Raw genomic sequence first — 13,232 nt, forward strand, 5'->3', positions numbered from 1 at the left:
CAATGGAAAGGCCTTAAAAACAAATGCTTCAACAATTTGTGTACTGATCTATTAAAAATCAATGTGACTGTGACATATGTTGATTCGATGTTTAATGGGGGTTCTTCCCATTTTTTGTCATTCAATTCATTAGAAAATGTATCATCTTTTTTATTTCAATGTTTATTAAGTAATATGTGTGTGAATTTTTTTAAGATGGGAGAAGATTTTATCTTCTTGTCTTTTTTTTTTTTGAATAAGCTAACTATTCTGGCAGCATAACATTGGAGACAGTTTGATTTACAGCCTTAGGCATCAAGCTGTTCAATAAAAAAGGATTTTATGAACCTATGGTTTGTGAATTTTTTATCACCTTTGGGGATCTTCCAATATGAATAATTAAAAACTGATAAATGCTTTTCTATCATCAATGGAATGAAGGTGAATACGTTAGTCATTAAAAACTTAATTTTGGCTGTACCAGTCCACCATATATATTTTACCTTTCTTGACCTCGAAAGCTTGTTGGATTTTTGCGACTGTTTCGAAGAGCTGCATTTGCTGGTCGTTTACATTTACTGATCGCACTGGTAAGTAATTTGTATGATATCTACATTTTAGAATTTATGCTTCTTTAAACTCCAAACACGAACTGAGAAAAATGTACTTATTCGGACGTTTACGGATGTGATTTCTCCCGCTCAAACAAATATCGACCCAAATAGATAAGGAAAGCAAAACCTGACACTAATTAATTCTATGAAAAATGTGTATGCATGGAAGTTTGAAAGAGGTGCAATTGTAGCATCTCATGCCAAGAAATCTCGTCCGATTTACGCACCGATGAAGTCAATAAAAGTGTAACTGATGCAAATCACCCATATTCCCCAAACGCCGGCAAGACAATTTACGGCAGCAGATTTCAGGGGGTGGATCCTAGGTTTTCAGCTTTCTTAGTTAAAGAAAAATAAACTTGATACATTCCACCATTTATTTCTATCATTGATATTTTTACATTAAAATGAAAATATTAACATGGCCAATCAGGTTACGTCTAGGTATCACACCGGTAATTGTTTTCACTATAAAATTCAATAAAGAATACAAAAATCTTTTTTAAAAAATCAGGTATTTGTTTACTTGAAAAAAATATTTAGCAGGGGGTGTTAAACATTACCTGTCACACCCTCACACACAAAACGGTACTTTCTGACATTTTCCATCTGCAAACAGGACTACCCTCAAATTCACGTGTTTTCATTGTGTTTATTTATAAACATCCCGAGTGCACCGCAGCAAGTAGCCTCCCATGCCCGGAAAAAAATAGTTCCTGTCAAAAACCTTTATTTGTTCAAAAAGTACATAAAATTTACTAGGCACAGGTACCAAAGTTGTAATAATGGCCTACATTTGCCTAAGTTCATTTTAATTGGTCAATACGTTCTATTTCCACTACTGAAGTGTTATAGTTCTTAGTGCGCTCTTTTGTGAAAAAGTCGGAGATTGTACAAATCTCGCGGGATTTCTGGGACAAACGTAACATAAACATATAAACAACACGTTGAATGTCGATGAACAAATCCTAACAAAATGCATATGAAATCTTTTATTGCTGTGGACTTTATTTAAATCAAGAGTAGAGATGACAAGGATATTAATTTACATTTATTGGTGATCGTATGTATCTATTTATCGTAATGGTACATTTAAAGTCAATACACATACCTCGGAATTATGTCGTATTTTTATCAATGGACAATAAAGTTAGGTTTTTCGCTCTTTTTCATATGTCTTCTCGTTCTTCTATTCTTTAGTTAGAATGAAAAATGCATTTAACATTTAAAATTGGATTGATACTGGCATGTTTTGTATTATCCGCAATGCCATGCTGTCCCAGTCAGACGACCAAACGCGCCTCTAATTCTGAAGATTTCACTAATGGAAATACAACGTATTACCGGTGTGATACCTCTACCCATTTAGTACTCCTCTCCCCTCTTGTTTAACCACGAAATGATGTCAACTTCTGGGAATTTGGTACCCTTTTCCCCATAACTCGATGCGCGGTACTTCCACAACTACCAAGTTCATCGTACCCGACGTTAATTTAAACTAAGGGAAAAAAATTATATGGAAATACGTAAAAGATTAAAAGACAGCTTATTTCTACTGAAGATTTTGTTTACTATAATTAATAATTTTTAACTTTCTTTTTTTTTAATTTACTTCTTTTACGTATTTCATTTAGATTACCCCCCCCCCTCCCCGTAAAAAAAGAGGGGGTGCAATAAAGGCTTCTAAATAATTAGTTTTGTACCTATTTTTTACATCCAGTAAAACTCAAGATCCCTCCCTCAAAACTGATGACATTAATTCGGCTTTTACCGAGTTCGCTCTCCGAATAGAATGCCAACGTTTTCTTGGCATGGGAGCAATCAGTTTTATTGTCATATGAATTTTCTTTAAAACCTTACTCAACGGTAACATATTTTAACGTAATTAATATCGAAAGAACGTTTTATTATTTTTTTACAGGACTTTTAAAAAATAGTAATGAAATTTAAATAAGTATAATAAAGTTTTTAAATCAACATTCATTTAAACGAAATGCAACCGGTTCCTGGTGCGCCAGAATTGATGATCTCATTCGAAATAAGATTTTAATTAAAAAGATTTTTCATTTGGTCTAAAATCCTTAAAGTGATTTAATTAAAGTGAATTATATATCCATGTCGATTAAGAAAATATATTAAGTTGTGCATCATAGTGTAGGGTAGAAATTGTAATTGCTTTCTAATCTTGCAAAGACACATATAAAAACTTTCAGATATCTTTAAATTTGCAAATTCAGAAAGTGACCTTGACATTCGCATTTGGTCATTTAAAAATTGAAAGACATTTTAAAAGGGAAATTCAAAAAAGTGTAAAATCAATTTTTAAATTTTCCAAAAGAATTGCTAATACGCAAGAACTGTGAAGGATTTTTTGACAAGGGTGTCTTTTTAATTAAAATGATATTATATTATTCATTATCTGCCTCTGTATTCCAAGAAAGGGACATTTAATTTTTACCTCTCCGTCTGTTTTTAAATGTTTATCAACGGGTCTGATTGTCAAAAAAAATCTAATCTTGTCCTATAACCTTTGAATGGTTGGAGCTAGGGCTTTCATATTTAAGGTCAAACAACACGTTCCTCAAAAATATATAATTTTTTCCAAGAATTTGTCTTTAAAGTATAGGTACTTAAATAAGTTTCCTCACAAAAATTAAGATAACTTACCAGGCATTTGGATAAGACACCACAGGGTGATATTTCTTATATATCCCATATGGGTAAACATCTGAATGGCCTACATCACAATTTTTAATGTACTTATATTAAAAAACATAGTGAAAACAATGTAGAAATCACAAGAGAATGACATATATGCATGATTATTTATATAATACCATGAAATACAAAAGATATATTTGTGGAACGTGTCGTCTGACCTTAACAGGTAGATTTCGTAAGACACGTTCTTTCTTTGAGTATTAATATATTTGACCTATTGACCTTGCAGTTTGACACATTTGCAAAATTGACCAAACTGAAACGTTTTGAACGATTGACGGTAGATAATTTCTTCATATATACATTTGTATTTGAATTTCAATGATTTTTTGTAAAGTTGCATTCTATACTCCTCTGCAAGGCCCTTGCGGTCAGGTCAATTTTATATTTTGAATTTAGTTTTGAGTACTTGCAAGTATTTTCTGCGAGTGCAGCGTTTTTTTTTTATATAACTATAATGTTAAAATAATAATAAAGAAAAGATGCAGATTAACCTTTTAAAAATACCAATCATATCATTTCAGTTACAATGCCTACAGGAATATCTGACCTACCCGAAGAACTTCTTGTGTTGATATTTTCCTTTCTGTCATTTTATGACATTGTAAAGAACGTTAAAGCTGTTTGTACTCACTGGCGAGATTTGGGAGACAGGAAGTGTTTTTGGAATACACGTGGACTTCTGAAATGGGTCAAAGAGGCCAAAGACGAACAAGGATACATACAGCGTGTTCGCGTGATAGGAAGACACATTGATGAATTGAAGTACTCAGAAATAAATGAAGAAGAACCTGACGAATATCTTGCCTCAAACATTGAAAAACTTTATTTGAAAAGATTTCGGTCGAATTATACACCTATGAATGAAGAGTATAACGGACCTCTCTTATTTCTCAGAGAAGACATTCTATGTCCGAATTTGAAAGCGATTTATACTGTTGATACAAATGTATCTCCTGCCTGTTTCCGTAAACTGCTCGAAAAATATCCACATGTAACAATTATTGTGTGGGCTAGAAGCCTCTTTTCAGAACTATGTTCTTATTTGCCTCCAATACGACCTTTACCGAAGCTGAAAAAACTAACAGTCGTCGAATGTCAGAATACGGATGACTTTCCAGGGTTTGAAGATTCCAATATTGTCTGGAACCGACAGAACAGGAATGTTGAATTGCAGGATTTGGTGAGCGAACATCCTGAGTTAGAAAGCTTACACGCTTCTCTGCGGAGAACAAGTGGATACACAATTAAGACAATTTTTGAGAAGTGTAAAAACTTACGGATTTTAAAATTAAGTGCTTGTAAAACACACGAAACAGACGAATTAGATCTCACATCGTCATTACCGATGCTTGAAGAATTATCTTTAGATAGTTTTGACAGGGATCCAAATGAAATGAAAAACTTATTTGTCGCAGCATGTTCAAGCAGGAAGTTAAAAAAGCTTATTCTGTTGGATTGTGAGAACATCTCAGAGGAGATTTACGAGTACATAAGCAAAAACTGCCCTCTTCTGAACACGTTTGCTGCAGCTGAGCGAGAATTTGATGATAGGGATCTGCGCTTTTGCTTGGACCATTGGGAAAATACTTTCTTAAACAACAAAGCTCTGGAATATTTGTCCATTTGTAGAAACCTTCAAGAACTACGCATATGTTACTCAAATGAATCAGCAGTTACCGATGAAGGAATTCTTGCTCTTTCAAGAGGATGTGTTCAACTAAAGAAGGTTGATTTTGAGGGATGTTTAGGGATCACAGACTATGGAATTATGGAGCTGTCTCGGCATTGCCATGGGCTTTGCTTTGTCAATCTTTGTCACTGTCGTCATGTCACAGGATTTGGATTTAGTTGTTTGTTAATGAATTGTCTGAAACTTCAGGAAGTCCAGATGTACAGGTGTCCATTTGTTGAGCAAGTTGTTCTTTGTAAAAGTACACGTTTTCCGGAAATTCCAATCACCACTCTGCAGCAAAATATTGCAGCAGACCACAATAAATGTGATTGTTATGAAGCCTTTAGATCCGGAAATTCATACAACGAATCAAAGTGCTGTCCTAGAGTCATTCAAGGTCAAAGCGAAATCAAAGTTATGTACGGGTTAACTGATGAAATGATCAAGCAAAAGAGTCAAATGAATGGAAATTTAGAAAATCAAACCACATCGCAGTCAAACGTTTCATATGACTCCAATGTATTGAAAAATTGTAAAACAATTAATCCATTGCAAGTTCAATTCGACCATTCTTGGATACAAAATCTAGATCTGTCCGCATGTAAAAGAATCTGTGATTCCGAAATTTTAAAGATATGCAAATATTGTCCAGAAATAAGAAACCTTAATCTCGCACACAACAACAAATTATCTGATACAAGCATCATTGCTTTGGCCAGGCACCTAACATTGCTGAAAGAATTGGACTTGGAAGGTATCACGAATTTGACAAACGCTTCCTTTGCTTGTCTTGTCGAAAGGAGTTTGGAGTTTCTCTCATTATCTGCATGTCCAAAAATGTCTGTCATTGGTTTTAAGAGTTTTCTTGTTTCTAGTAAAAGCTTGCAAAAAGTGAAGCTCCTTCTGAACAAGGATGATCTTTCCGTGGAGTTGAGGCGAGATACAATCACAAGTATGCTTTCCGAAGATGACTGTGGATTTGTCATGGATCCTGATGAGTTTTCGTATTATGCTACACTTGAATCTAAAAACAGCAAATATGACAAACATTGAATGAGCCTTGAAATCTTTGATAATGATTCTGCAAATCATGAAATTAAATAAGACTGAAGACCTTCATTTAAATTCATCTATTTAATCATTGTTACCCTGGTGAATGGTAATAAATTCAGACAACCAAAAGTAGCGATAGTAATTTATCCTTGGATCATGGATTGTTATAAAGTCGTTACATACTTCTGTAATTTTCAGAAATTAGTATGGAGGTTTTTAATTGGATAGCTGTATATTTGCTTCAACCAGTTAGGTATTGGTTTCATGTACTCTTTAAATACCTTGTCTTCATGCTTGGCAAACGTTAACTTAAAAGGTAATTCTATCCTTTTATGACGTCATAGGTTTTTGCAAAAACTTTCAAATAAGATTAAACATTTTGCATGCTGGAAATGTATATTTTGTAGAGGTAGTATTCAGATCCATGAAGCAAAATAAAATGTACTTAAAATATTTCTTTTATTGTTCATTTTCATTAAATTAAAGAACTCGTTTTTATTGCCTCAATCTAATTAAAACTAGATATTCCGCATCCGCTACCTCTTTTGAGATTGGTATTGATCTTGCTCTCGCAAAAGCGAGGGAACGTTATACTAGTATCTCATTCGACTTTCAATGTGTAAGTCTGTCACAAAAACATAACCTTGGTCATCGGTTTTGAATGAGAAGGGATAATGCTGTCATTTTTCACGTTTACATTGCCTGTGAAAACTCCTTATCAAATATGCTATAGTTTGGGTGGATAAATTATTATGCTGTACGGGTTATTGAAAAGAGAAGCAAGATTCGCATTTTATCCCAAAAGTGGAAATCTTGGGTTTTATATATCGTAAAAGCGTAAACTGTGGCAACCCAAGTTATACCGTATAACTTGGTTAGTTATCTTCAAAACCATCGCAATTGTTCCCATATAGTACTAGCATTAACATATAAAGACATTCAATGATTGTTTATATATTGACGAAAAAATAACAGATATTTTATTGAAAAAGATTAACGACAAAGCTTTATGATAAACGTGATGGTTTTAACTTTTCAATCGCCAACTTCCCTTATTAGTCCCCTACCGGTGAAACCGGAGGGGACTATAGGTTTCCTCTGCGTCTGCCTGTCTGTCTGTCTGTCCGTCCGTCTGTCTGTCTGTCTGTCTGTCTGTCTGTCTGTCTGTCCCCATCTGTCTGTCCCACATGGTTTTCCGCACTTTTTTTCTAAACGCTGGCAGATATTTTTGGTACGTCGGTGTATCTTGATAGGTTACAGATTAAGTTTGAATATCGTTCCGATTCAATGATTTTTTACGGAATTACGGCCTTTTCAATTTTTCAGGGTTTTCCGCACTTTTCTCCTAAACGCTTGCAGATATTGAGCTGGTTTTTAGTATGAATCTTTACCTTAATTAGTTATAGATCAAGTTTGCATTTCGTTCTGCTTAATTGATTTTTGAAAGAATTCTGGTATTTTTAATTTTTTTTAAATTTTATAATTGGGTTAAATATAGGGTTCGTGATGCATTACATTTATGTCGTGATGCACTCAATTTATGTTCTAAACGAGATTGTCATGAATTGAAACTTGCTGGATAGCTTTTATAAATTGATTAGTTATAGATCAAGTTTGCATTTCGTTCTACTTCACTGATTTCTGAAGGAATTTTGGTATTTTTTTTATTAATTGGGTTCGCAATAGGGTCCGTGATGCACTAAATTAATGTCGTGATGCACTACTGGATTAATGTTCTAAACGAGATTATCATGATTTGCAACTTGCTGGATACCTATATAGTGACAAATATAGATCAAATTTGATTTTTTTTTGGTATAAAATTGTTGTTCAACCATGTAAAATAAGCTGTTCTGATCAAGGCATCTGTGTGTGTCAAATGGCATTCAAAGATGACACGATTCTTTCTTTGTAATTAAGGCAGATTCAATACATTTCATTCATATTCAAGTAATAACTGAAATGTCCATATTTAAGTAACATTTTTTCATACACAGGCTCTAATAAAATCACACCCCAAAGAGAAAAGGGGAACCCGGTAGGGGACATGTATTGCTTATGCAATACTCTCAGAATGCTTGTTTAGACAGCAATATCCCCTTATCAACTGGACACGGGATTTAAATCTCTCTGTTGATTCGATACGCAAGAACACGATCTACTTATAAACAATTTCTTAAACGAGGCAAGTTATTGAGAAACAAGTTGATGATACAAAAATGTCAACAGGCTCGTTTAATGTCATCATTTTGTAAGTTTCTTAAGTTCTATGATCGATACAATAACCTTGTCAGAAAATGCAATATATCGTTAAGTCAAATGCTAATTGACGTTTTATGCTATTGTTAGGCCATTATATGCACACTGAATTGTCGATGGATTTTTCTGTCATTTCCCGACATTGACAAGGAGCACACGTCGGGTGTGACCGGTCGGCATGGGACGCTAACTCCTCCATGGCACCTGATCCCACCTCTGATATTTTTAGAGGTTTATTCTTGTTCTGCTCCTGATTTGTATTGTTTGAATGGACTTTTAAACTCGAATGTTGTTCGTTAACTTCATATATTTCATTAGAAATTTAAAATCTATCCGAGAGAAAACTTTTAAGAAGGTAATTAGCTCCATAACTTCACATAGCGATTTGCGACAGAAGATGCTTTCTGATCATTAATTCATACATAGGGCGAGAATGATGAGATTTCTTATTATTGATTTTTTTCTATGTTGAATGAAGCATCAGATAAGAATAATTAGAATAGATATTTGGAAAAGAAAAAAAATCTTTTTTTCCTGATTATCAACCACTTTACTCTATGCTTTTAAACGCTAACTATCACTGATCTATTTTTTTTAACTACTTGGATATATTTCAGACGAAGTCATCCTTCCAACAGAAGTAGGAATTAATTAAAATGTAAGTTGACAGCTGAAACACTAGACAATAAACAAGGAGGCAAGCATGCAGTATATAGGTGAGATTTAATGAAGTATGTTACTTTGAAGAAGTAACGTACTAGTCTTGTCAAAATTTACATATTTCTTATTAAATTCGGTAATTCAAAGAACCTTGTCAGCATTTATATCGGTCACACAAGAGAGGGAACACCAGTGCTGCATGTAATTTAGATATGATGTATTTACACGTAGTAAGATAATTCATTAATTGTAGAAATGTATAATTGTTTGTTGTATAAAGAAAAGAGGACACATAAACATTTTTTGTATGTCTAAAACGGTATTTAACACGGAATGTAATAAATAAATGCCACAAATCTGTGTATTTTTTATCATGTATTCTGACACCTTTACGTGCGCTAGTGCGAGTATGTGCAAGAAAATCATTTAATAACTTCATGCATTACACAATCCTTAACCGAAGGGCTAAAATGTGTCAAAAAGTATACGACAAACAAGAAAATGAAAATTGTGGAGAAAACAAACAGTATTCGAGCTCAAAAGTCCATTAATAAATACAAAATCGGAGCAAGCACGGACCTTCAAAATATCAGAGGTGGGATCAGGAACCACGGAGTATGCACCCCCTACCGACCGGTCACATTCGGCGTGTGCTTCTTGTCATGATGGGGATATAACGAAAAAATCCGTGGACAACTCAGTATGTAAATAATGACCTAACAATCAGTAGGAAAAAAAGCAGTCGGAAATTGACTTAATGATAAATTCTAGATCTATTTGCTGACAAGGGCATTGTATCTACCGTAGAACTTTCGAAATTATGAATTTATACGAGATTGCTGATATCCTTGCTTCATCAACTTGTTTGTCAATAATAACAAAAATGAATTGGTTTTCGGAAGTAATTGTCTAAACAATTAATGTCAGCTACTGTCAATACAAAATTTGCTATAGGGCTTAAATAATATGCTCTTTCATTGATGTACATGTACCTGTAAAAAGTCTTTTCTGAAGAAATGATTAAAGAGGTGAAGACATACTAAACCTGAACCGATCTCTTTTCAAGTTCACTTATTATTAGAATAAAATAAGGATAAAAACGAATTGTAACCAAGCTCAAAAGTTCACGGAAACGATACGAATTTAAATCAGAGCAGACACAGACCCCCTGAAAACATCACAAATAGGATGATGTGACATGGAGAAGTTAAGCATCCCTGTTCAGTACATGTACACGCCGTGTACTCCTTGTAATGGTCGGGTATGCGCAAAAATTCAACAAACAATTCAGTGCGTTACATAACTTTCCTAAAATTGGTTTGAAAAAAGATTAACTTATAATTTAAAAATGTTGATTACTAAACTTTAATCTATAAAAGCCAGCGTGTCAGTTAAAGTTATATAAGAGGTCAAAATCACGTGTTTCTTTAAGATATCTGGACATCTATTCACAAAAAATCTTACGACTAATCGTAATTCATAAGATTTTGGTTATTCACAGAAATACTTGTGAATAGATGTCCTGTATCATACAGAGAAAGATTTATGAAAATTTTGAGTATATAACGAAGAAATGACAGCTAAACTGCATTGTATTTTAGCAAGAAATGACTGCACAAAACAAAAGCCGGAAAACAAAGTTTGTATTATCATTTTACAAAAAGCGTGACAGTTTGTTTGATGGGGCGTGCTAAAATTTTGTGTGCTGGTTATCATTTTACTCATCGATTAGATCAATGAAATCAATACTAATTTGCATATGAAACTCGGTATACAACAATAGCCTGATAATACTGACCAATCACATTGACTGAATGTTTACCAGTACGGCATTTGTAGTCAGCAGCAACACGTGGTCAGTCAAAGCCCGTTTTCTGTCCTCTAAAAAGCATGTATTATATTTGTTGTGATTTGACTGGATTGGTTTTTAAATACATGTACGTATAAGAAAATTAGTAAGGCTACTCTGCGTCTGTTGTACTATATATGTACGTTGCTCTATCAATATCATCATTATAGGAAGTGAAACTTCGATTGGTCAGTATTGCTGGGTTCTGTGTTTCTTATGCAAAGTATTATTGATTCCATTGAAATCAAACATCCAATCGATGAGTAAAATGATAATCAGCATACAAAATTTTAGCACGCCCTATCAAGCAAACTGTCACGCTGTTAGTAAAACGATAATACAAACAGCTTGACAGTTTGTTTGATGGAGCATGCTAAAAGTTTGTGTGCTGGTTATCATTTTACTCATCAATTGGATCAATGAAATCAATACTAATTTGCATATGAAACTCGGAATGCAACAATACCCTGATAATACTGGCCAATCACATTGAAAGGTTCTTTTCCAGTACGGCATTTGTAGTCAGGAGCAACACGTGGTCAGTCAAAGCCCGTTTTCTGTCCCCCAAAACATATACCCTGGTATTATATTTGTTGTGATTTGACCTGATGGGTCTTTAAATACGTATAACATGTATAAGAAAAATTAAAGAATGGAATTAGTAAGGCTACTCTGCTACTGTTGTACTATGTAGCTATCAATATCATCATTATAGGAAGTAAAACTTGCTTTGTCCGTTCACATGTAATTGTTGTTTATTCCATGCGATTGGTCAGTATTGTCAGTGGTATTGCTGGGTTCTGTGTTTCATATGCAAAGTATTATTGATTCCATTGAAATCAAACATCCAATCGAGGAGTAAAATGATAATCAGCATACGAAATTTTAGCACGCCCCATCAAGCAAACTGTCACGCTGTTAGTAAAACGATAATATCTACCGTTTCACTGTGTTCGTGTATGTCAAGGTCACGTCACTTTATTTTTTAGCTCAAACTTGTAAACAGCATACAAATGTAGGAAATATGTTCTAACAATTTAAAAAAACAAAGATTTTATAAAAATTCTTGGTTTACCTTCATTCATCATAGGTACTAGTACTTGAGACCATGATAACCATGGTACATGAAGCTTATTCAACTTTTCTGTGCAAGCGTACGTACATAAGGAAGGAAGAATAAACTTAAGCAATATTTTCGTTCTGGGGCATACTGAAATTATTTTTACTTATCTTTTTATCCATAGATTTTTTTTAGGTTTTGAAACCTGTAATTTTCTGAAACGTAATACTTTCGGGCCATGCAAAAATTCTACGTTTGTCAATTTTCCCATTTGAGCGTCACAGTGTCTCTTTTAACAGTTCATTAACCTTCATGAAACCAAAACAGAGAACATTTCAATGTCCTTCTAAATCACAGCTCTGAATGAATGGCTATTTTAACAGTTTGTGTGTTGTCAGCCGAAGATTGGACGACCCGAAAAATTCAGATCCACCCAAAGAAAAAAAAGTTTATTTCTACTTAAGAGCACACGTTTATCGATATACGTGAACAGGCTCTTCTTAATGGAAGAGTTTTTACAAGTGCTACCTTTTTTCAAAGTAGGAAATTTATACTTGGATTTTTCTACTTTACAGCTGGAAATTCCAGCTTCAAAGTTATTTTTTTAAAATTTAAAGTTGACTTTTTAACTTTCCAGTATCCATCGGGTGTGCTAATGCTGTGGTTTTCTGCATGGTCGTACATCCATTTATTTTCGATTAGAAAGCTACATGTATATATTTGCAGCAAGTTGCAAGCATGCGTACATGTAAGCTGTGTACCTTTCTTAAAATTAAATTTTAGTATTCCTTGGCGTTAAGATTCCTGGTCAAGCCTAAAAATACGTTATGAGATGCATTGCACATCTGTATTTTTTTTGTTTGTTTACAGTTTAATAAGACACTTTTTTAAGTACAAAGGGTTTATTCGTTTAATAATATTGCTTTATGTAAAATACTGTATAAAGTACTGGTCATTTGTGATCCTGTGATAGTGTTATGTATGTTTCATAAATTAAAAGAATTAAGGGGAAAAAGTCTTGTATATATTATAAGAATATTGCATTGCCATTTCAAATACATGTAATGTATGTGAGGTGTGTTGTATTTGTATTGTTTCATCATGTATATTATTAGTAACATTAAGTTTCTTGAACATTCCAGAGTGGTCAACATGTTCGGTCATTTTTTCTAGAACATTCTTGAACTTTGTGTATGTCCAGAACTTTCCAGTAATATCATGTACATACAACTTCTAGAATTTTCTAGATTTATAGTACTGTATAAATACCCTGTCAATTCGATGCATAAACAATAATTTTGTCGTATAAGTAACATTGATGTACAGGTGTATAAAGAGACTGGGATATAATTACACTGGACA

At 33.6% G+C, this 13,232-nt stretch overlaps 1 protein-coding gene across 1 annotated transcript; it reads left to right on the forward strand.

Moving 5' to 3' along the window:
* The first annotated feature begins 531 nt into the window (after positions 1-531).
* Positions 532-6,535, forward strand: LOC134259592 (uncharacterized). The gene is made up of 2 exons (XM_062742199.1): positions 532-569; positions 3,839-6,535. Exon 2 carries the CDS (start codon positions 3,844-3,846, stop codon positions 6,040-6,042), a length of 2,199 nt encoding a protein of 732 aa, XP_062598183.1. The 5' UTR covers positions 532-569; positions 3,839-3,843; the 3' UTR covers positions 6,043-6,535.
* The last annotated feature ends 6,697 nt before the right edge of the window (positions 6,536-13,232 follow it).

The sequence above is a fragment of the Saccostrea cucullata genome, unplaced genomic scaffold, assembly GCF_032062105.1.
Source record: "Saccostrea cucullata isolate Sc308-1 unplaced genomic scaffold, CSIRO_AGI_Scuc_v1 ctg13223, whole genome shotgun sequence".
NCBI classification, from domain to species: Eukaryota; Metazoa; Mollusca; class Bivalvia; order Ostreida; family Ostreidae; genus Saccostrea; species Saccostrea cuccullata.

Coding starts and splice junctions, on each gene's coding strand:
- LOC134259592 (XM_062742199.1), top strand. CDS start 3,844: ATGCCTACAGGAATATCTGACCTACCCGAAGAACTTCTTGTGTTGATA.